The 22,857-nt window shown below is 62.6% G+C and overlaps 8 protein-coding genes across 8 annotated transcripts; 4 read left to right on the top strand and 4 right to left on the bottom strand.

Moving 5' to 3' along the window:
- Positions 1 to 102: 102 nt before the first annotated feature.
- On the top strand, positions 103 to 798 carry SDRG_01435 (hypothetical protein; the record flags this gene model as incomplete). Its single annotated transcript, XM_008606960.1, has 1 exon — positions 103 to 798. One exon carries the CDS (start codon positions 103 to 105, stop codon positions 787 to 789), a length of 687 nt encoding a protein of 228 aa, XP_008605182.1. The 3' UTR covers positions 790 to 798.
- Positions 799 to 847: 49 nt separating this feature from the next.
- SDRG_01436 (hypothetical protein) lies at positions 848 to 1,833 on the bottom strand (the record flags this gene model as incomplete). The annotated part of the gene is made up of 2 exons (XM_008606961.1): positions 848 to 1,756; positions 1,801 to 1,833. The coding sequence occupies 2 exons, from the start codon at positions 1,831 to 1,833 to the stop codon at positions 848 to 850; spliced, it is 942 nt and encodes a 313-aa protein (XP_008605183.1).
- Positions 1,825 to 5,685, top strand: SDRG_01437 (hypothetical protein). Its single transcript, XM_008606962.1, has 15 exons — positions 1,825 to 2,030; positions 2,076 to 2,639; positions 2,684 to 2,900; positions 2,946 to 3,042; positions 3,089 to 3,370; positions 3,417 to 3,543; positions 3,588 to 3,998; positions 4,044 to 4,267; positions 4,318 to 4,445; positions 4,489 to 4,660; positions 4,707 to 4,873; positions 4,915 to 5,026; positions 5,079 to 5,205; positions 5,246 to 5,471; positions 5,519 to 5,685. The coding sequence occupies exons 1-15, from the start codon at positions 1,908 to 1,910 to the stop codon at positions 5,635 to 5,637; spliced, it is 3,096 nt and encodes a 1,031-aa protein (XP_008605184.1). The 5' UTR covers positions 1,825 to 1,907; the 3' UTR covers positions 5,638 to 5,685.
- A 2-nt stretch (positions 5,686 to 5,687) lies between these two features.
- On the bottom strand, positions 5,688 to 6,409 carry SDRG_01438 (hypothetical protein; the record flags this gene model as incomplete). The annotated part of the gene is made up of 4 exons (XM_008606963.1): positions 5,688 to 5,807; positions 5,851 to 5,943; positions 6,003 to 6,201; positions 6,252 to 6,409. 4 exons carry the CDS (start codon positions 6,407 to 6,409, stop codon positions 5,688 to 5,690), a joined length of 570 nt encoding a protein of 189 aa, XP_008605185.1.
- Positions 6,410 to 6,509: 100 nt separating this feature from the next.
- Positions 6,510 to 6,964, top strand: SDRG_01439 (hypothetical protein; the record flags this gene model as incomplete). The annotated part of the gene is made up of 2 exons (XM_008606964.1): positions 6,510 to 6,722; positions 6,776 to 6,964. The coding sequence occupies 2 exons, from the start codon at positions 6,510 to 6,512 to the stop codon at positions 6,962 to 6,964; spliced, it is 402 nt and encodes a 133-aa protein (XP_008605186.1).
- A 798-nt stretch (positions 6,965 to 7,762) lies between these two features.
- SDRG_01440 (hypothetical protein) lies at positions 7,763 to 9,683 on the bottom strand. Its single transcript, XM_008606965.1, has 2 exons — positions 9,454 to 9,683; positions 7,763 to 9,411 (listed from the first exon to the last, which is right to left on the bottom strand). Exons 1-2 carry the CDS (start codon positions 9,615 to 9,617, stop codon positions 7,848 to 7,850), a joined length of 1,728 nt encoding a protein of 575 aa, XP_008605187.1. The 5' UTR covers positions 9,618 to 9,683; the 3' UTR covers positions 7,763 to 7,847.
- A 364-nt stretch (positions 9,684 to 10,047) lies between these two features.
- On the top strand, positions 10,048 to 11,316 carry SDRG_01441 (hypothetical protein). The gene is made up of 5 exons (XM_008606966.1): positions 10,048 to 10,641; positions 10,692 to 10,838; positions 10,881 to 10,965; positions 11,015 to 11,103; positions 11,153 to 11,316. The coding sequence occupies exons 1-5, from the start codon at positions 10,055 to 10,057 to the stop codon at positions 11,214 to 11,216; spliced, it is 972 nt and encodes a 323-aa protein (XP_008605188.1). The 5' UTR covers positions 10,048 to 10,054; the 3' UTR covers positions 11,217 to 11,316.
- On the bottom strand, positions 11,220 to 22,727 carry SDRG_01442 (hypothetical protein; the record flags this gene model as incomplete). Its single annotated transcript, XM_008606967.1, has 12 exons — positions 11,220 to 11,368; positions 11,414 to 11,654; positions 11,705 to 11,890; positions 11,939 to 13,641; positions 13,688 to 15,458; positions 15,509 to 15,613; positions 15,660 to 16,746; positions 16,794 to 17,543; positions 17,590 to 17,760; positions 17,807 to 20,621; positions 20,675 to 21,370; positions 21,419 to 22,727. 12 exons carry the CDS (start codon positions 22,725 to 22,727, stop codon positions 11,220 to 11,222), a joined length of 10,983 nt encoding a protein of 3,660 aa, XP_008605189.1.
- Positions 22,728 to 22,857: the final 130 nt, after the last annotated feature.

Consider the following 22,857-nt stretch of genomic DNA (forward strand, 5'->3'; position numbering starts at 1 on the left):
AGCCCGGTTCCCAGCTGCCCCAAGCCTTGCGTCCGTAACAGTCCAAAGCCATCGTCGACCAGCAGCCCCAACCCGTGCATCCGCAGCAGCCCCAAGCCATCAATGATTGCAAAGCTGAGTCCGACGCCGCTGTCGTTGGCCAACGACGTCAAACCGACTCCCGTGCGCCCGAGTGCGATTGCTCGCCCGCGCCTCGAAATTGCAGTGCCCAAGGAGAAGGCGACGACGACGTCGCCGCTCCAGATGACCCGCCGCAATGGTATCCCGCCGCCTCCGCTGTCCACTTGCGGTGTGGCCAGCGTAGACCGCAAGGCCATGACCACACGCCGCAACTCAGCAGCCATTCCATCGGCGCCCCGGAGCTCGAACGGATCCAACGCCAGCAGTTGCTCGACGTCATCGAAAGCCTCGGTGACGCCGCTCAAACGCACGGTCTCGGCGCCCCGCCTCACGAGCCGCAGCAGCACGGCGTCGCAGTGCGCGAGTGTGACGACGACGCGTGGTCCGTCGGCGACGCCCAAGAAGATCTCGGCTGCCCCAACCCCCCGCAAGCCGCTCACGACGCCTGTCACGCCGCGCAGCACGGACCAGCGCCACGAGCTCGTGGCCAAGCGCCGCGAAGAGAAGGAGCAACGCGAAGCCCAGGCGCGCAAAGAGGCGTTGAGACAGCGCGAAGAGCGCCGACTTCTCCTGGAAGCCAAGATGCAAGCTGAAAAGGACGCGCGGGCCGAGCTCGTCCGGAAGCGTCTCCTCGAGCGCGACGACCACCTTCTCAAGCGTCACGTGTAGACCGTACCCCTTATTTTATTCACAATAACTACTATAAATCCATCTGTATGATACCTACCTACTGCACAAGACGCTCGTAGACGTAGAACGTGTGCCCCGCATGCCACGAGACGTTGCCCTGTGTGGTGGCCGCGAGGTGAAAGCCGTTGCAGCGCGAGAGGCGGTCGGTGTAGTCGAGGACGATGCACGAGGTGAGCTCGAGGAGCTTGCGCGCGAGCTTGGCCCAGAGTGCCGCATCCCAACACTGCGACGCCAGCACCAAGAAGCGCGTGTGGCCAAGCGACACGGTGAGCATATCGCAGGCTTCGTACGCCACTTGGGGTACGCTTGATGCGAGTTCCCGCGCTTGCTCGACAAGGTACGTGAGAATCTCGACGCCGCGGACAGGGATATCTGCGAGCAGGGCCGTGTAGAGCACGAGACTCCCAGTCGACGAGCCAAAGACCGTGCAGGCGTCGGGATGCGGCGCGGCGCGGATGCGGCGGAGCGTCGAAGCGACGACAGGCAGCGTTAGGAGGTCGCGCCATGTCGCAAACGGCGTGGACCCATACGCATACGTAGCGATCGGGTACGTCTCGAGGGCTTCTTGTGCTGCGAGGAGGCTGCGGTGGAACTCGCGAGTCTCCTCGAGTGCTCGCAGCGCCCGAATGCAGCCGCGCAGCAATGGCTCGTGGGCCGTGTCCACGCACACACCGTCGACGGCAGCAAGGTCGCACGCCATCTGCTTGTCGCGCTCGTTCTCAAAGAAGGCGGCGCTGGGGCACTTGTGCCGGGTTTGCGCCTCGAACTCGTCAATAGCGTCGCAAACGAGGGCGTCGCAGGCGGCCATGGTGCGCGCGGAGCTGCCGTTGGGCTGGCGCAGATCGTTGTCGACGCAGGCGCGCACGTAGCGAATGCATCGAAGCAGCTTGCGCAGCAGCGACGCCATCTCGGGCTGCGCAAAGACGGCGTGGCTCATGAACTGGAGCTACGCAAGCGTGTTGGCGTCTGGCAGTAGCATCGACCGTCTACCTGCTGCAGGTGCACTCGGCCGGCGGCAAACATCGCGCAAGATCTCGAACTGTTGTATCCGGAAGCACACGCACGCAATTAGTGTTGTGGCCAAAGATCGCAGAACGATGGAGCCCAAGCCGTCCGAGGGCGACGGCGCCAAGACGCTGGCCCGCGCGACCAAGATGGTGCAGGTAGCGACGACGCGGAAGCATGCGCTCAACCGCACGGACGTCTACAGCCTCCTCCAGGTAAAGACGCCGATGGCGCAGGATGGATCGAAGCAGGTGCGATAGGACTGCTTCTCGCCCGAGGCGTCCAACGCGCTCAAGATCCTGGGGTACCGCCTGAGCTGCCTCGCGCCGTCGTGCATGTCGACAGAGCTATGGCAGTTCGTCTTGGAGAGCGCTGTGAAGGAGCTCGCGGGCGCCAGTACGCAGGGCTCGGCCCCGACGCTCGTGCACGTGATTCCCGTGTTTGACGTGCTGCCGACGACCACGATATTGAGCTTCCTTCAACAAGGCGAAGCAGAGCCTCTCAAGAAGATCCAAGCGTGCGTTGGCCACGAGTCGCTTCTCGTTCGGCAAGTGGCCCTCGGCACGTTCAGCCGCATGACGATCCTCTGCATCAAAGTGCTCTTTGCGCGCGGCCTTAGCCGGTTCCCGTTCGAGTCGAACGAAGCGCGCATCGTCGCCCAGCAAGACGTCACATCCATTATCAACGACATGTGGAAGATGAACGTACACGCGGCCGAGGCGGACGCCCCGTCCGTCGCCGCAGCGGCCTTCACGAGCCTCGCACACCTCTTTGAGCGTAGCCTCGGTATCCAAGAGGTCACTCACTTGGACCTCGACTTGAACGTACGCCGTCACTACGAATGACGCACGTGTCATGTCTGTCGTAGCCAGTGCGAGAGGAGCGCGGTCTCGATGAGCTCGTCTCGCTCGTGTACCGCATGGCTGCCCCGCGCTTCGAGTTCCTTCGCGCCAACGCCGAGAAGATGCCATTGGAAGGCCAATTGGACGCAATGAAGTGGCTCGCGATGCTCTCCTACATGATGATGCAGCGCAGTGGCGGCGCGACGCCCGGCCTTGCGATTGCGCTTGTCGAACTGGACACGGGTACGTCCCTCGCTGCATCGATCCACAACGTATACCTACCGACAGGATGCGGCCACGATAACGAGAACGCGTCGACGGCCAAGGTGCGCGTCGACGTCATGGTCGGCGACATGGTCGATGCGTGGCTCTTACCAGCCTACGGGTGCGCGTTTGCATCTTGCTTGCACCGTGTTGGACGCCAACGCTAGGAAAGCGTCCCTCTTGCAAGCCTACACCATCGCCCAAGCTGTGCACATCATTATGGCCCACCCGTTGCAAACGTTCTCGCGGCTCAAGTGGTCGTCGCTGCTCGTCGCTCGCTTGGCGGCGATGACGCAAGCCGTGTCATCGGCGGCCATGGCGTCGAGCGTGCAAGACCGCGAACACATGCTGCGTCTCCAAATTGCGCTCCTTCCATCGACCAACACGTACGACTGCCTCCAAGCGCTGCAGCCAACGATGATGTCGATCGTCAGCATCGACGCCTCTGCGTACGTGCCTCTACGATCGCCTTCGCGGCTGATTTCTTGTCTGCAGGCACCGGCAGCACTTTTTTGCCGACGTCTGGCGCGCCATTGTGCCCCGCTTGTGTCGCAACGGCCAGCTCCCGCTTCTCGAAGCGCTGTGCGCAAGTCCGCTCTTCCACGGCTGCGCCTTCTTCCTCGTACACGCGATGCAAAAGGAGGAGGACTGCTCATAGCAGCATAGGCATCGGGCACCAAGAGCCACGCGTCGTGTCCGGTTCAGCAAACGTCCTACGAACTGTTCAAGGCTCTTGTTGAGAGTCTCTTGACGTCGGCAGAGACGCTGGCAGCGCAATGGGTCGTACTCAAGCAGTTTGCGCCCATCTTGTCGAGCAAAACGACGTCGGAGCTCCGGCACGCGACGCTACTGCTGTACACGTGCCTCCTCACGCATGCGTGCAGCCTCTCGCGTGACGCGTCGTCCGTCACGTTTCTCCACAAGTTTGTCGAGCCGTTGGCGTTAAAGAGCTTGCCGTACCCCAACGTACGCGTCCAGCTCTACTGGCTCTGCTTCAAAGTGCTGCCGCCGAAGACGACCAGCGACATCTTTCTCGCTTGGGTCACGGCCGAGCTCGACCACATGGAAGCTCACAAGGTAGTACATGCACGACGCAGGTGCGCGACGATGCGCGTTGCATAGGATGCCGATGCGCCGCCGCCCATCGCACTGAGCAACGACGGGCTACTGGGCCATCCGCCGACGGGCCGACGACCGCTTGCGACGCACGATCTGGCTCGTTTCTTTGCCCTCATCCTCTCGTTGAAAGCTCTCTTGGCCCGAGAGCCCGCGTTCAGCCAAGAGGTCCTCCAGGTTCTCGGTCGCGTGCGCCAGCGCCACGCCACGCACCGCGTCATTTGCGCAACGTACGTGGCTGCGTCGTTGAATCGGCACAGGTTATGCAGATGGTGTGTAGAGTGGACCAAGCGATGGAGGACGTTTCGAGCTCGTCAGCGCGACCCCGTGACCTCGACGCCCTGCCCGTGTGCATTTTGCCTGATCTCTTTAGCGTGTCGGCCACATTTCCGCAAGTCTCGTCGACAGGTTTGCGTCGCACCGTTTGGCATTTGATGCAGTTTGAGTTTAGGCGTGCGTCGTCACCACGCGCCGTCCTCGAGCAGCGTCGGCACCGTCGTCTCGGGGCCCATGGATCCGCTCTGCCTTCAAATCTCGTTCCGCGAACCGTCGGAAGCGCCCGAGCTCGTGGCGCTCGGCATCACGATCGTAAATGCGAGTTCGATCGCGTTTTCCAACTTTAGGTCGACCACTTGCGTGAGAGCTGCATGCTCACAGGCGTTCTTGTAGCATTCTCGTTGGCGCCAACGGACCCGTGCGATCGATGGGGACAGCCGATAGCACCCTCGTGCGCGTCACTGACGAGCTCAAGCAAAGCGGCAGCATCACTTCGGAGAAGGTGTTTCAGTTCCAGTACTTTGGCCGCGCCCAATTCACCTTCCGCGTCGTCTACGAAGGTAGATGTATCGTCATCGCGGGGGCTGAGCACCTCTCGTAGGCGAGACTCCGCTGCGCATGGGCCTCAGCGACGCCTACGCCATGCCTTTGGAAGCGCTTTTGCAACGCCCGAGCTCGCGCGACGCGGCGGCTTTCCAGTCGCACTGGCAATCGTACGCGTCTACCTCGCACGGTATTAGCATCTAAGGACTTGCCAACTGCTAGTGCGGTAGCCAACCGCGTCTACAACGTCACTGCGTCCTCGACCTTGGCGGTGCACGACCTCATTGATGCGCACGACAAGATCGAGCGCATTGACGGGCTCGACCTCGTGACCCCCGAGTGGGCTCAAGTACGTCCCGGAGTGTGGGAAGGGTGCTAGAGAGTCGTAGTTTCACTTTCTCACGACGACCAAGTGGAAACAAAACGTTCTTCTCGTGCTCTCTGCAGCGCGGGACGACGGCTGGCACGGCACGTGGGAGGTACGGGGACCCTCGTTAGTGGTTGCCGAGCTCGACAAGAGCCCCGCTGAGCTTTTGCGTTTGCTGTCATCCAGCCTCGACGTTGCCGCGGTCGCAGTGCCCGAGAAGCGGCCAGCAGCAACGAGTCCTCGCCACGGTAAGCTTGCGACCATCTCGATACTGCAGGCGCCAACGCCGTGCTAGGCAAAACCAAGGACCCCCTCTCGCCATCAAATGCCGGCGGCCGCGACCAAGTCCGTGACAGCACGCCGACGACGACGCGGCGAGCGCTCATGAGCTTCTTTGGCGCCAAAGCCCAGTAGCGAAGATATATATGAATTGAATCAATATACAGTCTCTGCTTGGAAGGAGCTTATCGCTGCAGCATCGCTTGGGCCGTGTACTTGAGACCGACGTTGGCGAATGGTTGTTTCTTCTCGTCGGCTGCGGCCTTGCGGGCTTGGAGCTCCGCGGTCCGTGCTGCCCAGTACGCCTAGTAAGCTCATTTGGCACCGACTCGTTGGAGCAGAGCGAACCTCCTTGTCGCGTTGCTTTTGCTTTTCGAGCTCGTCGTGGAGATTGCCGGCAACGGGCTCGCGGCCATCGATGAGCTCCCGAAGCGTTTGCACCTACGACAGAACCTTCGTGAATATTGGGATATTGTACTACATGGCATGCGCAGCAGCACCCAGAGGTCGCGCAGCTCGATCTGCGTCGCTTCGAGCTCAACGAGCTTGGCGCCGTCCGCCGCAAAGAGAACGATGAGGTGCTCGCCGCTGGCATGCACGTTGGCAATGGACGAGAGCGGTACGGAGCTGGGTTCTTTCTTCTTGCCCAAGCGCAGCGTGGCCGACGACGACGACGTCTCGTAGCTCCTGAGCTCGAGGCTAGCCCAGTGGCATGAGCCAACGCGCTCGTTCCTGGCAGGCCGAAGTACCAGGAGGCGTCCGAGCTGAGTGCGACGTGCACCTTCTCGGCCGTCGGCAAGAGCCCGAGGAAGGACGCGGCCTTGCGCCGAAAGACGTGGCCCTCCTGCAGTAGCGCCTGGCGCTGGCGCTGCTCAAACGACGCGTCGCCGCAGCAGTTGTTGCCCATAATTTGTCGAATAAATACTGAAAACCGACAAGAGCGATATGCGCGCGCAAGTTGAGTTTGAGTTTGACGCGCAGATTCGAATTTGCCGGCAAGTACAAAGATGAAGCTCACAGCGTGCTTCGCGGTCCTCGGATGGGCCCTCGCCATGGAGCTCCTCGACTGCGGGCCGACGACGCCACCGACGGCTGGCTGCAGCTGCCGGCCGACGACGACGACCCTCGCGCCGACGACCGATCTGCCGCCCCTCCCGGCGCCGGGAGCGACGACGGCTCCCCCACGCTCGCCCTTGCCAGCGCCCGGAGCGACGACCGCGGTCCTGACTATCCCGACGCATGGAGGAACACCCACATCAAACACATCGTCGAGCTCGGTGAATGCTACGACACCGATCCCTCGACCCGCGACGACGAACGCATCGACGAGCCCTGGACCATCCACAGCGCAACCAACGCGAGTTCGGACGAAGACACCGACGCCGGGCTCGACGAACTCGTCGACAACGACAACGGGACACACGAGCCCGGTTCCCCTCACGACGAGCACGATGAGCGCTAGTCCGACACCTTCGACATCACCATCGGTGACCCCGAGCATGCAACACACGACGACCGTGAACCTCACGTCGACACCCTTCATGACGGCAAACTCGACCTCTCCAGGAGCCACCTCCAAGAGTCCGACGTCGATGCCTGTCTCGATCGCCCCGAGTCTGCCAAACACAACGACTCCGACGACGATGAACCCCGGATCGACGTCGAGCTCGCCTCGTCCGAACATGAATGACTCGATGGCGCCTACGTCGCTCCCTGTCTCTTCCTCCGAGCTCCCCGTCACGAAGACCAATGTGTCCACGGCGACCTCTGCACCAACGACGTCGGTTCCGGCTCCACCTTCAAGCACGACAGCCCCTGCGGTCAGCCCCATCGCAACGTCATCGCCGCCGAGCTCGCCGTCTCCGACACCTAGCGCGGTTACTACGATGAGCACAACCGTAGCGCCGACGCCGAACCAGCCGATGCAAACCAGTAGCGCGCCTTCAACGGTCGACATGACACCCGCGGCGACGACCGCGAGCCAAGGCAACGCGACAACGCCCATGCCGACGGCGTCTGCGGCTTCCGCTCCGACGCCAGCAACGTCGACGACTGCAGCTCCGGCGAATGCTGCCACGACACAGCAGGGCTTGACGACAACAGCATCCGTGATTGGACCGTCGCCTGTCCCTTCCACACTGGCCTCAGAGTATCCATCGTCTGGTCCGATCAATCCCGCGTCGACGTCCCCACAACCGAGCTCTTCAACCTCGTCGGCGCCCCAACCGCCTGCCTCGACGACGCCACCTGGAAGCAACCCCACCAATCACTTCTAGTGGTCTCATTTAAGACGCAGAAACACGTTGTGCGTTGGACTATTCGTTTTGAGCGACCGCCGATGTTGCTTATACATGCTGGTCCGTGCCATAGGACGCCGAGACGCGGACGCGGAGGTTGACGGCCGTGGCGCCCCGCATCGGAGGCGTCGTTGGCGTCCAGCCGCTTACGATAGCTTCGATCTCCTGTAGGGACCGGCCACACGTCTCGGGCACACAAAAGAGCGTCAGGAGCAGCGCGAGGAAGTTCACGGCCGCCATGGCCACGACGCTGCCTTGAAACATCTGCACCGAGTTGGCGATGACGCTGGAGCGCAGACCATCGAGGACATAGGCCGTCACGAGAGCAGTGAGTGACGCAAGGAGCACGACCACGCTCATGCCTGCGATACGCCGGCGCGCCGGGAAAAGCTCACTTGCAAGGACGAGCGGCGTGACGCCAAGACCAATGTAGTGGCCTGCGGTCATGAGCAGCAGGAGCGCCGACCCCGGCTCCGTAACGTTGAGCGTGTCATCGGGCCCGGCTTGAATACGCAACCCGAGGAGAAGACAAGCCGTGAGGATCACGATGAAGGCGCCGACCTTGAGGCACCAGATGCGGCCTTGAGCATCGATGAGCACTGTGGCCGTGAGAACGCCGACAGCAGCAGCCCCCGTGGCTGCACAACTGAGCAGCATTTGGTGCAGGTCGTTGACGTTAAGCCCGATGCCGAGGACACCAAACGCGTAGGCGCGCGACGAGGTAGGGTACAACGTCGGTACAATCAGCGACGACGCAATCGACGAGAGGACAAAGAGCGCCGCGACGAGCGCGAGGGGCCGGCCAAAGCCGCGCTGGAGGCTCTTGGGACCCGCGTGGGCCGAGAGCACGTCCGCATGCAGGATCGAGTTGACGCGGACTTCAGCCCGGGACTGCACAAGCGCGTCCGACTGCAAGAGCCGTGTGCAGACGTTGAAGGCCGTAACACGGTCGTTATGGCGTAGGAGGAGCCATGACGGCGAGTCGGGCACGAACTGCATGCAGATGAGGAGAAGGAGCCCGGGGATGACGCCGAGGGTCGCCATGATCTTCCACTCGCTCAAGTTGAAGCCGACGTAGATGCTGCTGAGGTAAATGAGCACTTGGCCCAAAATCAAATAGAGAAAGCGACCGACAAGTCCGAGAAATGTGCAGAGGCAGAGCACGCGGCCACGACTGTCGTCCTCTGCGAGTTCGCCGAGGAAGACAGGCACGACGATCGTAAAGATAGACACGGCCATACCAAGGCAATAACGTCCAATGAGTAGCGTGACTTGGCCAAAGGCCACGCCGACAAAGAGCCATCCGAGCACATACGGGATCGCCGCGAGCTCGATCATGGTCGCGCGCCCGAGGTTGTCGGCGAGCTTGAACGTGCAGAGCGCCCCGAGGAGCATGCCAAGCGCGAGCATTTGCTCAAAGAAGAAGGCGGCGTGGTTCACACGGCCCTCAAACATGTCGACTTGAATGTTGTAGAGGCGCGTGGGCGACAGCGGGTATTGGTAAACCCATTCGTTGCAGACCCACGCGCTCGAGAGGATGACCACGAGCAAGTAGAAGTACGCGCTGTAGCGCACCGAGCTGGACTTGGTGTCGACGACGCGGGCGGGCTGCCTAGTATGGTCGTGAGTGGCTAACCTAGCAGCGTGCCCGTACCTCGTGTTGATGGGCGTCGTCTCAGTGGCGTCGTCAGTGTCTGAGCCGGCCGAGTACGAGCGCCGGGGCGGCGCGGACCGGATGTACGTGTGCGGCAGGAACGAGAAGTCGCTCCGGCTCGGGTTGCGCATCGCATGGAGCACCTGCTGCCACGACGTGCTCATCGCCGCTCGCCGAGGAAGAGGCAGGATGAAAGCACGCCACGTGCTCGCCGATTGGCTTGTTATAACCAATCAAATCGCTTTAAAGATGCTTGCAGTGGGCTTGCACAGCTGCATTTTAGCCAATGACTGGGCATCATCGGTGCCAACCCTATGCGTCGGCAGCCCCGCTACGAAGACCTGTCCTCGAGGACATGGTCACTTGAGGGCATTGAAGTTGCCAGCAGTTTCAGTATGCGTTCATCGTCAAACAACGAGCCTCGGAGCTCTCGGAGCCTCTGCATCTGAGCGCAGGGTGATATGTCTGTGACAGCCAGGCGTACTTACGAGAGCATCACACAGTATTACTGGATTTTATGATAAATACTGTGCTTCTTCATCGAACACTAATACGGTTTAATCTTGGGATCCGAAATAGCCTTACGGTATTTTCGGCATCGATGGCGTTCCAGCGGGACGTGCTGCCGCTGCAGCAACTCGTGCTCAAGTACCTCTCCAAGCGGTATGCGCCCGAGATCATTAGCGACGCGAGCCTCGAGCGCGCGCACAAGATCGCGGACCCCGCGCGGACCAAGACGCACAAGGCCAAGCAGGAGCTCATCCGCGCTGTGCTGCAGACCGGCCGCTTTGGCGACGAGACGCTCCCGACAAGCTTCTTCCATCCGAGCTTGACCAAGATCGAGATCAATGGCGCGCGCATCTCAACGCCGTTCATTGAGCGCATGGCGCGCGTCTGCACCAAGCTGCACGTGGTCAACTTTTCGGGCTGCTTCCGCCTCACCGACGCTTCCATGCGCGTGCTCCTCTCGCACTGCAGCGACATCAAGGAGCTCAACATTGAGAACTGCCGCAAGCTCACGGACGATACACTGCGCGCTCTCATTGAGATGTGCCCAAAGCTCCACAGCATTGACATTGGCGGCAACACCAACATGACGCTCGATGGCATCACCGCCTTCGTCGAGAAGCATCCGAACCACTCCAAGTTTCTCAAACTGCACATCTCGGGCCACGCCGTGACCGACCAGTACTTATCCACGCCCTCCAAATGCACTGGCTTATACTCCCTCGTCGTAGCACGCTCAAGATCGTTGCCGCCAAGTGCAGAAAGCTGCAGAGCATCAGCGTCGGCTACTGCGGCGTCTCGGACGACGCGCTCATTGCGCTCCTCCAGCGAAGAGAGTCGCTCGTGAAGCTGCATTTGCACTGGAACACACGCATCACGTACCTTGCTACGATGGCCAGCCGCGTCTTACAATGCCGTAGGGACCGTCTTCTCGACCACCTCGCCCGGCACTGTGCCAACCTCCAGGAACTTGACATTTGCGGTGTCAAGACCGTGACCAACGACGTACACGCTTGTCGACCCAAAGCTCGTCTTGATGCGTAGTGCTGTGTAGGCCATTTACGCCTTTCTGCTCGCCAAGATGGACAACGACGGCCAGCGCGACGCCAAGCGCCTCAAGCGCGTCGACTTCAAGTACACCAAGTACGATGTAGTTGTTGTTGGTACCTATTTTGCTTATTGATGCGACTAGTGTCTCCAAGGAGGTGCTCGCCCACACCCACGAGATGTACCCCGACCTCGAAGTCGTTTCGTAATCACTACTCGTCTTCGTCTTCGTAATACACATCCATGGCCCCGCCCGTCTGTTCGTCGGCGTCCATGCTCGTGCACAGCTGGATCGCGGTCTGGAGGCGCTCCGTCATGATCTCGAGGCTCGAGTACGCAGGCAGTTCGAGGTTGAAGAAGCCTACCGCGCAAATGAGCACCATCCATAGGATCAACTGCAACGCACAGGTGTCGGCCTTGGGCAAGAGCGAGTCTTGCGGCGCATGCGACGTCGGTGGCGGCTTGATGAGAAGCCGCGTGTGCGTTCGGTCAAACTCAGCGTCGTCCGACGGCAACGACTCTTGGCCCCACGCAAAGTTGATGAACCGCCGCTTGTCGGCCTCGGAGAATGCAAGCAGCGCTGCCCAAAAGTACTCCAAGTGCGCATGAGTCTCGCACGTCATGCCACCGGCGTACTTGGTATGACGCTAGACACAAGATGACCAATGAGCTCCCACAAGGTCGCCACAGGATCTACCTTGAGCAGGGCGACGTCAATGTTTTGGCTACCGCAAATGTGCTGCCGCAGCTCGACCCACGTATAGAGCGAGATGAGCGTCAATGGTACGATCTTGGCCATGCCTCGGAGCATCGCATCCACTTGCGACTGGCACTCGTACAGCCGCGCCTGCGTCACACGGCCAACAAAGTCGGCCCAGTTGGCCTACGATCACAGAACTATGTCAGCTCTTTTCCCACTGGTGCTTTGTACGGAAGTGACGGCCATCGACGCGCCCTGCGGCACGAGGTCCACACTGCTGCCGTCCGAGAGCGTCGTGGTCATCGTGAGGCCTTGGTCGAGCAACGGCGGGGACGTTAGCAGCTCGTAGACGGCGACATCCACGAGCTTGAGGTCGTGCAGCGCCGGCGTTTCGTGGACAAAGTGCTTCCAAATGAGCGGCGCGACGCGCAGCGGGAGGTGCACGCCCGTGCGGAGGCAGCAGCCCATGAGCACGCCCACAAACTCATACTGCGAGAGCGCGATGGTCGACGTCTTGGCGGGCGACGGAAGCACGCAGTCGCGCAGCTCGCCCGTCTGCATGCGCCCGTTGGGCGTCGGCTCAAAGAGGCCAAGTCGGATGCACTCGTAGGACATGTCGCTGAAGAGCTGACGGTACGGCCCGCCGTCGCCGACCACGTGCTCGCCCGCGAACGTGACCCCAAACGCAATGAACGGGTCGGACGCGCCGAGCGGCCGCTTGGCCCGAAGCGACGTTGCGGGGACTTTTTCAAGCTGGTGGCGTGTGCTCTCAAAGAGCGAGACAAGCTCCGGGTGCTGCTTCCACTTGAGTCGATCGAGCACGACGGTCGGGCGCTTGCTCTGCGTCTCGGACGTGCTCGTGTTATCGTGTACGATGGTGCTCAGCTTGATCTTGACATGCGGAAAGAGCAGCTTGCGCGCAGCGAAGATGCGCTTGGCGAGCACGGGGCCCTTGAGGTCGACGAGGGGCAGCGTCTCGAGAAGCAACAAGTTCCACTCTTGCAAGAGCGCAAAGCGGAGGCGGAGTTCCCACAGCGATACCTTGAGCTCGTCCACGCTGCACAAGTGGCTCGGCGAGAGTTCACAGAGTGTGAGCAGCCCCAACCGCCGGCACTGCGTCATCGCAAGCTCCAGCAGCTGTACGTCCATCGCCAGCGTCCACTTGGTCTGCGCTGCGACCGCCATCTCGATCGATGTCGTGTGACTGCAGTTGGCCTCCAGATCGAGCCCCGACGCCCGCATGCTTTCGTAGATGCGCCGCGCCGACGCCGGCGTCGCGCCTCTTTGTGCAAGAACGTGCGCCAAAAAGTCGGCCATCCGCGGGTCGCGGTCGTCGCCAGCGTCGTACGAGTCTTGGAAGCGCAGCGCCGACACAAAGTGTTCGTGGCCCGGCGCCTCGACGTCACTCGCTGCACTTGGCTCGCTCGTCGGCTCGATCGCCGCCGGACGCACTTGGTCGCACGCCATATCGCAGACGCAGCACTGCGTATTGTCCCATGCATTAAAGAACGTACACGCGGGGCACGTCCAGCCGTCGATGGTTGCTTCTTCGACCGGCGGCGCGGGCGACGACGATGACGTTGGCATCGCGCGGGGTGTCTCGCAAGCGATGCACGCGCTCGAATCGTCGCAGTTGTCGCAGGTGCACACGGGGCACACCCACATAGTCGACGCGGGCGCTGCCTCAGGCGTCAATTCCGAGTTGCTCGTCGTCGTCTCGGCCAAGTAGGCCATGAGCGCCGTATCTTCCTCGGTCGGGTCCCCTTCAAACAGAAGCGGCTGCTTGAGGATGCACTGCTGCAGCTTGGGCACAATGTCGTCGCGCCCGACATCCAGGACGCAGTAGCCCTTTGTAAATCCGTCCGCATCGACGGGGCAGTAGAGCACGCGCGCAAGAATGCCAAACCGAACCGTCTCGGTGGCCGAGTACATACCTACGATAGGCTCATATGAAATGGCATTTGCTCAAGAGAGTCGTACTCGGATCGTCGGCTTCGCCACAGCACTCTTGCAGCGCAATGTGCGTGAGCCATTTCGTGACCGCCACGATGAGCTGCGCGTGGTCGCGCGTCCGCGGCAGCTTTTGCAGCAGCAACAATCGCGACGTAAAGAGGTCGACGCGCTGGTGCTTCTCGGCGAGCGCGCGGACTTCAACATGCGGAACGCGACCGGGCACGTCGGAAGCGAGCGACGCCGCAAAGGCGGCAACCCGCGCAAACTTGCTCAGCACCGGCACCGACGACGTGTGGGGCAAGGTCGAGAGAAGCTCCGTGAGTTGCTGCGTGTACGTTGAGAACATGGCGTTCGTACTCTCTTTGCCGTACGCAGCCTCGTACTGCGCGAGCCACTGCTTGATGAGCGAGCTCGAGACCGTCGTCGTTGGCGACATCCACGGCCCGAGGGACCGGAACGCGACTTGCTCCAGGAGCGGCGGCACTTGATTTGCGCTCAGAAACGACGTCCAGGCGTTAACCAGCGGCGTCGTTGGCACGGACGGCAGCTGCTGCAAGACCCGGCCGAGCCACGTGGCGAGACCAAACGCTTTCGAGAGTCCGTCGACGCGCAGCTTGTAACGTGCGTACTCGGCGGCCTGCGTGCGAAGGTAGCACGTATCGCCTTGGACGACGAGGGGCGGGAGGTTGGTGAGGCCACGACGCCCGCCATAGTAAACGCGCGCCACCCGGTGGCACTCGGCGTCGTAATACACCTCCAAACTCGCGCCCGCCGGCAGATCCATGAGCACTGGGTGCACAATGAACGTGAGCACCAAGTAGCTCGCGCCCGGGAGCGACACGCACACGAGCGGATCGGGCGGCGAGCTGCTCGTGACGAGGTATGACCCGACACGCGACATGTCGAGCGATGCGCTGAGACTCGCGGTGAGGTGCGTGACCAAGTCGGCAGGCGTCGGCGTCGGCGGCGTCGCTACCTTCTTGCTGCTCACAGGCTTGACAGTCGCACTGAGACTGGCGTGCTGCAGCAGAAGCACCTTTTGCAGCGGATGGTCGCGCGGCGGCGCTGTCCACGCCGGAAGATCCGTGGCCGCCACGTCCAAGAGGGTCGTGAGCGGGAAGCCTTGGCCCAGCGTCGCCCACGCCACGTACTCGGGGCTCTGCGACACGATCGTCCACACGGCGCGCCGCGCGATGGCCGCGATTGAAACTTTTTGAGCCGCCACAAGACGCGCAATGACAGCAGACGTCAAGAGCGAGCGACTCGGTTCGCTTCCGTCACCGGCCTGGAGCTGCGAGACGTGGAACCAATAGTGCTCGAGCTGGCCAGCCCCCGGGTTGTAGAGCTGCAGGAGCGCGAGTTTCTTGGTCGCTTCGATCGTGCAGAGGCTGCCTGTGTGCCCAAGGCACCACGCCATGGCCGGCACGAGCGGGTCCGAGAGCGCCTGCACAATGTAGCGTCCGCCAACGACGAGGTCGTCCATCTGCAGCGCCTTCCAGTCGGTCTCCGTGTCGGGAAAGACGCAGCCGGGTGGCACGTGGCCGTCGCAGAGCGTGTGCGCGATCTGCCGCGCCGCGGCCATGTTGCCTTCGCGCAGCGGCTCTCGGAGCTGCGCGAAAAAGTAGTCCATTTCATACGACTTGAACGAGCCGCGGACGTATTTCTGAATCGCTGGAATCACGTAGCGCTCCCAGTAGTCGAGGAGCTTGTTGCGTCCCGGGTGCACGGGAAGTACGTCCGCCACGTCCGCATAGGCGTACACATTGTACCAATACGACGGCCGCTCGTCGCCGTCGTCCTAAATGCAGTGACGACTGAGTTTACAAGCACGACAAGCCTCGACGACACCTCTTGCAGCCGCGTCTGGTCGGTGAGCGCCATGGGAATCGAGACACTCTTGCGACACGGCCCGAGCGCCACAACGTGGTGCAGTCCCCGCACAAACGTCCACGCCTACACGTCGATCGTGAGCGTTCGCGGCGCAGTGCGACAGTCGTACCAAGCGATGCGCCGCCGCGAGGTGCTCGTTGACAAACTCGGTGCGCTGCGACGATGGCTGCGCGAGCTGCAACAATGCGTGCGGCATGGCGCCGTACGCCGCGATTGCTTGGTTGTCGAGGACGGACGGCCAGAACGGCAAGAGCGCCGAGAGTGCGTGGAGCGTGCGCTGGGCCAGTTCGTGCGCGAGGGCATCGTCGCCTCGAACCACCGACATACTCTCTTGCGTCGCGCTGGCCAGTGCGCCCATCGCATCCTCCATCGCATCGGCCATCGCTTGGCTCAGCGGCACCTCGGGCACAACGACGAGCGCGGATAGCGGAACGTTGGTCTCCATGCGAGCCCCAAAGATGACGGTGGCCGTGTCGACGCCAACGTGCTGGAGGCAACCTCGCGCGTCGTGCAGCGTCACATAGCCGCCAACGCGCACCGGCTCGTCCATGCCGCCGAGAAGCGCGAGCGCGCCGATCGCTTCAAAGTACGACGTTCCGAGCTTTGGGTCGCGCAGCAGCCGTGAGATGCACCGGAGGCTCTGGAGCACAACGTCCTTGATGGACGCGTGCGTCACCCACGGCCGGGCAAGTGCAACGATCTCGGACGCCATTTCGAGCGCGTACTTGCACGAATCGATCGTCATTGGCGGGGGCGCGGCCCGGTTCAAGACAAAGGCGTCCGTGGCATCGAGTGCCCGCCACGCATCGAGCTGCGCTTGGGGCGCGCGGCCCGCAAGAAAGCTCGTTGGTAACCTCTGAATCGCATCGAGGAGCGCGTCGGCGTCCGCAACGGCGACGTCGGCGAGAAGAACGACGTGGCCGTTCCGCATCAGCTCCGAGAGAAGCGCCGACGCTTTCCAGACGTGTGTGCCGACAAGCGCCATGTCGGGCACCAGCGCCACGGCAGCAGTGGACGCCCGAGGCGGCAGCAAGTCGCCGGCGCCCGCAACGTCGGCAAAGCGCAAGAAAGCGTGGTCGACGTCATGCGTCTTGGCGAGGTAGCAACCGGCGCAGAGGTCGTAGTTGGGACAAATGGAGCACTTGAAGCGGTACCCGGCGATCGGGCTTTGGTTGCAGCCATCGCAGCGCACATTCCTATGCGCAAGGTATATCGACAGTGTCCAGAGATGACAAAGACATACCGGTGCACGATGGACGCGTCCTTCATGAGCTCCTCTTGCTTGGCCATGCTGTCGACGTTGACGACCACATCCCAGGACGCCACGTGGGGCGGCTTGATCGTGTCGCCAAGCCCGTCGACGAGCTCGAGTAGCGCGTCGCTAGTATCATTGTTCCAAAAGAGCACGACACCAAACGTCATCGTCTCGGCCAGGGCCGGGTCAGCCGACGCCGAGGCCAGCCGTTTTCCGAGCAAGTGGAGCAGCCGACGCACAACCGCGGGCGGCGGCACCACGCCAAGGTGCTTGAGGATCCGACACGCGGTCATTTGCACGCGCGGCGCACTCTCAGGCGACAAGAGATGCTCCAACAGCGTGGGCACGAGCCAAGCCGGCGGCGGCGATGAGTCGGCCAACGCAAGCGCTTCGAGGATCCCGAGGGTGCGGCTTGCGTCGCAAGGTCCCGTCACGAGAGGTTTGCACGCCTCCATCGACGCCCCTGCGACAAAGACGTGGCGCAAAGCCAGCCACTGCACGTCGCGCAGCTGCTGGAGGAACGCGACGCGCTCAAGAGCCACGGGCGCAGTGGCGGGCCACATTCCATCGAGTATCGCGTCCGCGCTCTTCGGCGACTCGGCGAGCACGTTGAGAAGGACTTGTCGGAGCGACGGTGTACCCAGTAGCACCAAGTCCACACTCAGCAGCACCTTGTCGGCAAAGGGCGTCGACGGGGCGTCCATCTTTGTGAGCAGCACGCGCTGCAGTCGCTGCCATCTAGTTGCATGTCTCGCATCCGATAACGTTTGTTTGTCAAGCGTACTGGTCAAGGACGGCGGCTCGGTTGACGGCGCTGCACAGCTCACACCCCGAGAGCATGGAGACGCACGAGGTCGCAGTACCGAGGGCCGTTGCAAGTCGACCTGTGAAGAAGCGCTGCGTACTCGGACTCTGCACGCTTGAAAGCAGATGCTCAATCACCCCGAGGCAGTCCCTACAGAGCAGCGTGGTATCCAACCAAGATGGAAAGGCAGTCCTACCGGCGACGCGATGCAAGTGCTTCGTGCGCGGCCTTGGCGTCAACGACATTGATCGCGTCGGACGGAAATTGCACCAAAGTGAGGATCGCATCGAGCGCTCCATCGTCCAGCACTGCGTCCTCATCCGGCGCGTCGTCGTCGTACACTGGGAGCTGTAGCAAGGCGAGGACGCGCGTCCGGACCCGTTCCGCAAGCGGCACCAGCGGTGCGATCCCAGCGGCCTGAGCTTGTGCCAGGTGCTCAAAGAGCGCGGCCGGCGTCCGAGTCGGACACGACTGCAGCACACAGAGCTCGTTCAGCAGCGTTTCGTTGCCTCCGAGTCGGTCGAAAAATTCGTCGCGCGACAGAGGCGACTCGAGCCACGCCTGCCACTCATTCTCGAGCTGCGATTGCCGCAGCACCCACCGCTGGAAGCTCACGAGGCGTCCAATGGCCCGCCGCATCGTGCGTTCGCACTGCGCCGGACGGACCAGAAGCGCCAAACACGCGAGCACCATGGCGTGCCAGTCGCGCTGGGGCTTGAGCGAGATCGGACCATAGCGCGATTCGAGTGACGCCAGACCGCCGGTCGCCTCTTGCGCTACGAGCCACTCGTATTGGCCTCGCGATTTCCGGAGCGGTCCGAGTGCGTCCAGCAAAACGCTCGGCAAAGCCGCGGTCTCGGCCTTGAGCCCCGCAAACGCCACGAAACTGCAGAGGTGCGCGACGGCGTGCTGCAGCGCGAGGGCCGACGGAAGCGACAGCTCATAGTACGCGTCAACCGTCGCCTTGAAGCCGTAGCGCTGCTTTTCTTGGCCCAAATGGTCGCGGGGATGTGACGTCGCGCAGAGGTAGACACTGGCGCCGTCGCCACCAACGCTCAGCGACGACCAGCGCGCACTGTGCCCGGACGCAAACACACCATCGAGTGCGTCATCGGCCCGAATGCGGTCCAGCGCGACGTGGGCGTTGGGCGTCACAAGTACAAAGTCGCTGCTGCTGATCGTCTTCGAGTGCGCGTCAAAGCGCCAGCGCAGCGCCGAGGCGCCTGGTGCCGACACAGTCTTCCGGAACGTCGGGATCCCGACGCCGTACGGGTGTGCACTCTCGACCGTGTCGACGTACGAAAAAAAGGCGCCGCGTTGCGCCGCGCCAAACGCGGTCTCTGCTGCTTGGCAGGTCGCGTCGGCGGCCGTGGCCACATCGAGCGCAGTCAGCAGTGCTTGGAGCGCGGGTAAGCTTGCATGCGCCTTCTCGAGAGGCATCGCCGTCACCAACAGCGGCAGCAGCGTCCCGACAATCGAGCTGTCGAGGCCGTCAAGACCGTGCTGCTGCAGATGCCCAAGGCAGTGGTCCAAAAGCGCCGTGAGGATACCGTCATGGGTGTCATTCGCGCGCAGGGCGCACGCGAGCGTTGAGAAGAGCACGCGCTGCGCCGGTGACATGCTCGGCATCGTCGACCGCACAACGTGCTCGGTTTCGCGCCGATCGAGCGCAACAATGTGCTGCAGCCAATCCAAGGACGTGCTCTGAAAGAGACGCGTGACGAGGCGCGTCGACGCAGCCACCGTTCGAAAGACACTGCCGAGGAAGCTCACGATCGCATCATTGGGCGTCGCAAACGCGTCCACCGGGCGACCGAGCGGCGTCAGCGCCATGAAAGACCAGTACGTCGCATCGAGGGTCACCGACGCCGCCAAGGACCCGAGAAGCCACTGCAATGCGTCCGGCGTCTGGAAGAAGAGACCGTGCACGAGACCCCAGAGAAGCGCTCGCTGGGCCAAGCGCACGCGGGTCTGAGTAGCGTCGCTGTCAAAGGTATCACACGTGGCGTCGCCGCGAACAATGGCCAAGAGGAGCGCCTCGAGTTGCGGCAAATGGACGTCGTCGAGGGGGACATTGGCCGGCATGTGTTCCTCGAGTGTCCCGACAAGCAGGTAGAGCCACGCGTTGAGGAGGGCTCCGTCGCAATTTGCATCCACTGCGTTGCAGAGGTAGGCACCAAGGCCAGCGACGGGCGCCTTGTCCAGAACGAACGGGACCACGTAGCCCACGGCCGCATCAAGAGGCATGTCGCCAAAGCGGGCGAGAAGCTTCTTGAGCTGACGGCGCTTGGCTTTTGTGGTTGTTGGATTCGCGCTCAGGATCTGCACGTGCAGCTCCAGCGTCGCACGCGGGTGCTGCATCGGCGCCACGACAGTGCGGATGCCCATGATGCGTGTGAGGTGCGACAGTACTGCGCGACCGACGTCACTCCCGTGCTCGAACGCGTTTGGGGCCGACAGCTCGGGGGCCGCATGCTCCATGTTCATGTACTCCATGAGCGCATGGCTGCTCGTCGAGTACGCCAGCAGTCGATCGCGTGCGCGGTCATAAGCCATGGGCGACCCGGCAGCAATGTCCGAGACAGGCGTGAGGTCGCCGAGGGCTGCGCCATCCGAGAGCGCGAAGAGCAAGACCGCATCGCCTTGGCGGTGGGACGCACGTCGTCCGAGGAGCCGTTTCTTCCCACTGTCGCCGCAGAGGCCGCCCGGGAGGACGATCCCGAGCTGCGTCCCCGTCGTGTAAAAGGAGCCTGCAATGAGCACGACCGGGTCGAGCGCCGCGACAGCACTGTCGAGCGAGAAGGAGCGCACGATCGGGATGACGCGGGGCTCGCGCAGGTACGATTCGCCAGACGATTGAAGCCACTCGTGCGCGGCCGTAAGATCGTATTCGTGCTTGACGAGCGCAATCTTGCACTCGATTTTGCTAAAGCAGCCTTGCCACGCGGCCTCAAGTTCGTGCACGAGTCGGTCATGGTCGGCGACGGCGTCGACGGCAAAGAACGTGTCGTCTACACATGGCGAAGGATCAACCACGAGTTGGCAGTCGTATGAGCGTTCCTACCTTCGAGCGCAAAGGGGAGCATGTCGTCGGCGTCGAGGAGCGGCGGACTCTCGAGCACGAGCGTCGACGTAAGGCAGTGCCGGCACAGGTCATAGTCGCAGCCGTCCATGCACCGAAAGCGCGGGATCGACTGCCCGCAGCAGCCGTCGACGCCGCCATCGCACATCCAGTCGGAGCTCGAGAGACACTCGCCGACCACGTGCGGATGCAGCGACGTCTTGATGGCCGGCGGAGCCGACAGCGCGTCCTCGAAATCCAATGGCGTGAGGTCCTGCCCGGCGCCCATCATCGGCACCAAGTCGGCTTCGCTCACATCGACGAGCCGCTGCAGCGTTGACACGTCGTACTGCGCGACGATGAGCGGTGGCGGGGACGCACTCAGCGATGGCGCCAACGCTGCAAGAAGCGGCGACGCGTAGTCGGTCATCGGGCGCACGAGCGGCGTGTGCGCAATGATGCGGCCGTCGGCATCTTCAACGACAATCTGGATGTCAAAGCAACCTTCGGCTCCCCACCGGTACGTGTTCATGCGCTGGTTCTTGTCCCAGCGCACGGTAATGCCGCTGCCTTTGACGCCGCCCCACGTCGAGATGCGCTCGACGGTCCCGACGCTGCCCGGCTCGCCGTCTTGGTTGGACCACTTCCAGTCCGGACCACGCACGACACGGTTCCCGACTGCGATCGGGTTGAGGTCCACTAGACAATATGTCGTCAACGAAAAGATAGGGAGAGCGGAGGGCGTACCGATCTGCAACGCCTTCTCCGACTTGCGTTTCGCGTGCTTGGACCGGTGCAATGTCGGTGGCATGGGCGACTTGTGCGCCTGGAGCGGGTCTTTGCACGTGATGGCGTAGAGGTAGTCGCCTTCCGAGACGAGTGCGTAGACGCTGCTCGGCGTCACGCCGTCTTTGGCCGCGCAGAGCAAGAGCGGCGCAATGGTAACGAGGTCGAGGCTGATGCGGTCGATGCAGAGACCCGGCATCGTGATCGTGCGGCAGTACAAGTGGTTGCCGACGAGGCACAGCCACGCGCGCTCGACGTCGGCGCCGCGCACGTACTCGGCGTTGCGCGCATACACCACGTTGCGCAGCGTGTCGCCGGCGCCGGTCCCGACCTTGAGCAAGCCGGCGCGGCAAAAGATGTACAAGAAGCGTCCGTCGCTTGCAAACGCATCGCGCATCGAGAGCATTGACGCATCGATGGACCACGACCCGACGAGACACCGGGGCACGGGCAGCGCGAGGCACGGGAATCGACGGTTCGGGCTCGCGTTGCTGTCGTTGTTGGGAAACGTCGCGAGGGGGCGCAAGATCTGCTGCAGCACATCATGCTCGTCGACGGTTGAGAGCGCGGTGAGGTCGCAGGACGCCCCGAGATGGAGCAGCGTAAAGGCCACAAACTGGAGGAGCGACGACGACTGCAGGTGCACGGCCAGCGCGAGCAGCACGAGCATCGCATGCCACGTCGCGCGGCTCCATGTCCCACGTGCGTCGACCATGGGCTCGTACGGGTAGCGCATCGGTATGCCGGAGGCCGTCATGTACGCGCAGACGTCAGCGATAAAGGCGTCGAGGTCGATCGCTTCGTAGCGCAGCGCACCCGGAGGAAGCGCGAGGAGCTTGGCCGCGCATTGCAGCTGGAGGTCGTGGGATGCGTCGAACGACCGGTCCCACGCATGCACGTCCTTTCCTGGCACATGCGGCCACTCCCTGGGATGGATTTCGTCAAAGTACACGTCGACGCTGGGCCCGGACGGCGCGTCGTCATGTGGCGGCGCCATCTCCTTGGCCTGAGCCCAATTGCGCTTGCGCATATGCACCCAGTCTTGCTCCTTGCTCAGGACGGTCGCAAATTCGCGGAGCGTCGCAAGGGTCTCGTCGGGCGTCGTCTCGCGGTACCAGCGGCTCGGCTCGGCCGCATGGAAGGACGAGACCCGGTGGGCTGGCGTCTTGGTCGGCGGAGCCTTACCCCGGGGCGGCTCCTGCTCGGTCCCCGTCAAGGCGACGCGGTCCCCGAAGAGCCCGAGGAGCCGGCTCAGCTCGCAGTCGTCCATCACGAGCTTGAGCTTTTGGCAAGAATGAGGCCGGCGACGTTTTTATTTATTAAAATTGGCACTTGATATCTGCGTTTTTATAGTCGGATCCGCGCAATCGAATACGAGAGGACCTGGGTGGGCGCCCTCT

The sequence above is a fragment of the Saprolegnia diclina genome (assembly GCF_000281045.1).
Source record: "Saprolegnia diclina VS20 unplaced genomic scaffold supercont1.3, whole genome shotgun sequence".
Taxonomy (NCBI): domain Eukaryota; phylum Oomycota; class Saprolegniomycetes; order Saprolegniales; family Saprolegniaceae; genus Saprolegnia; species Saprolegnia diclina.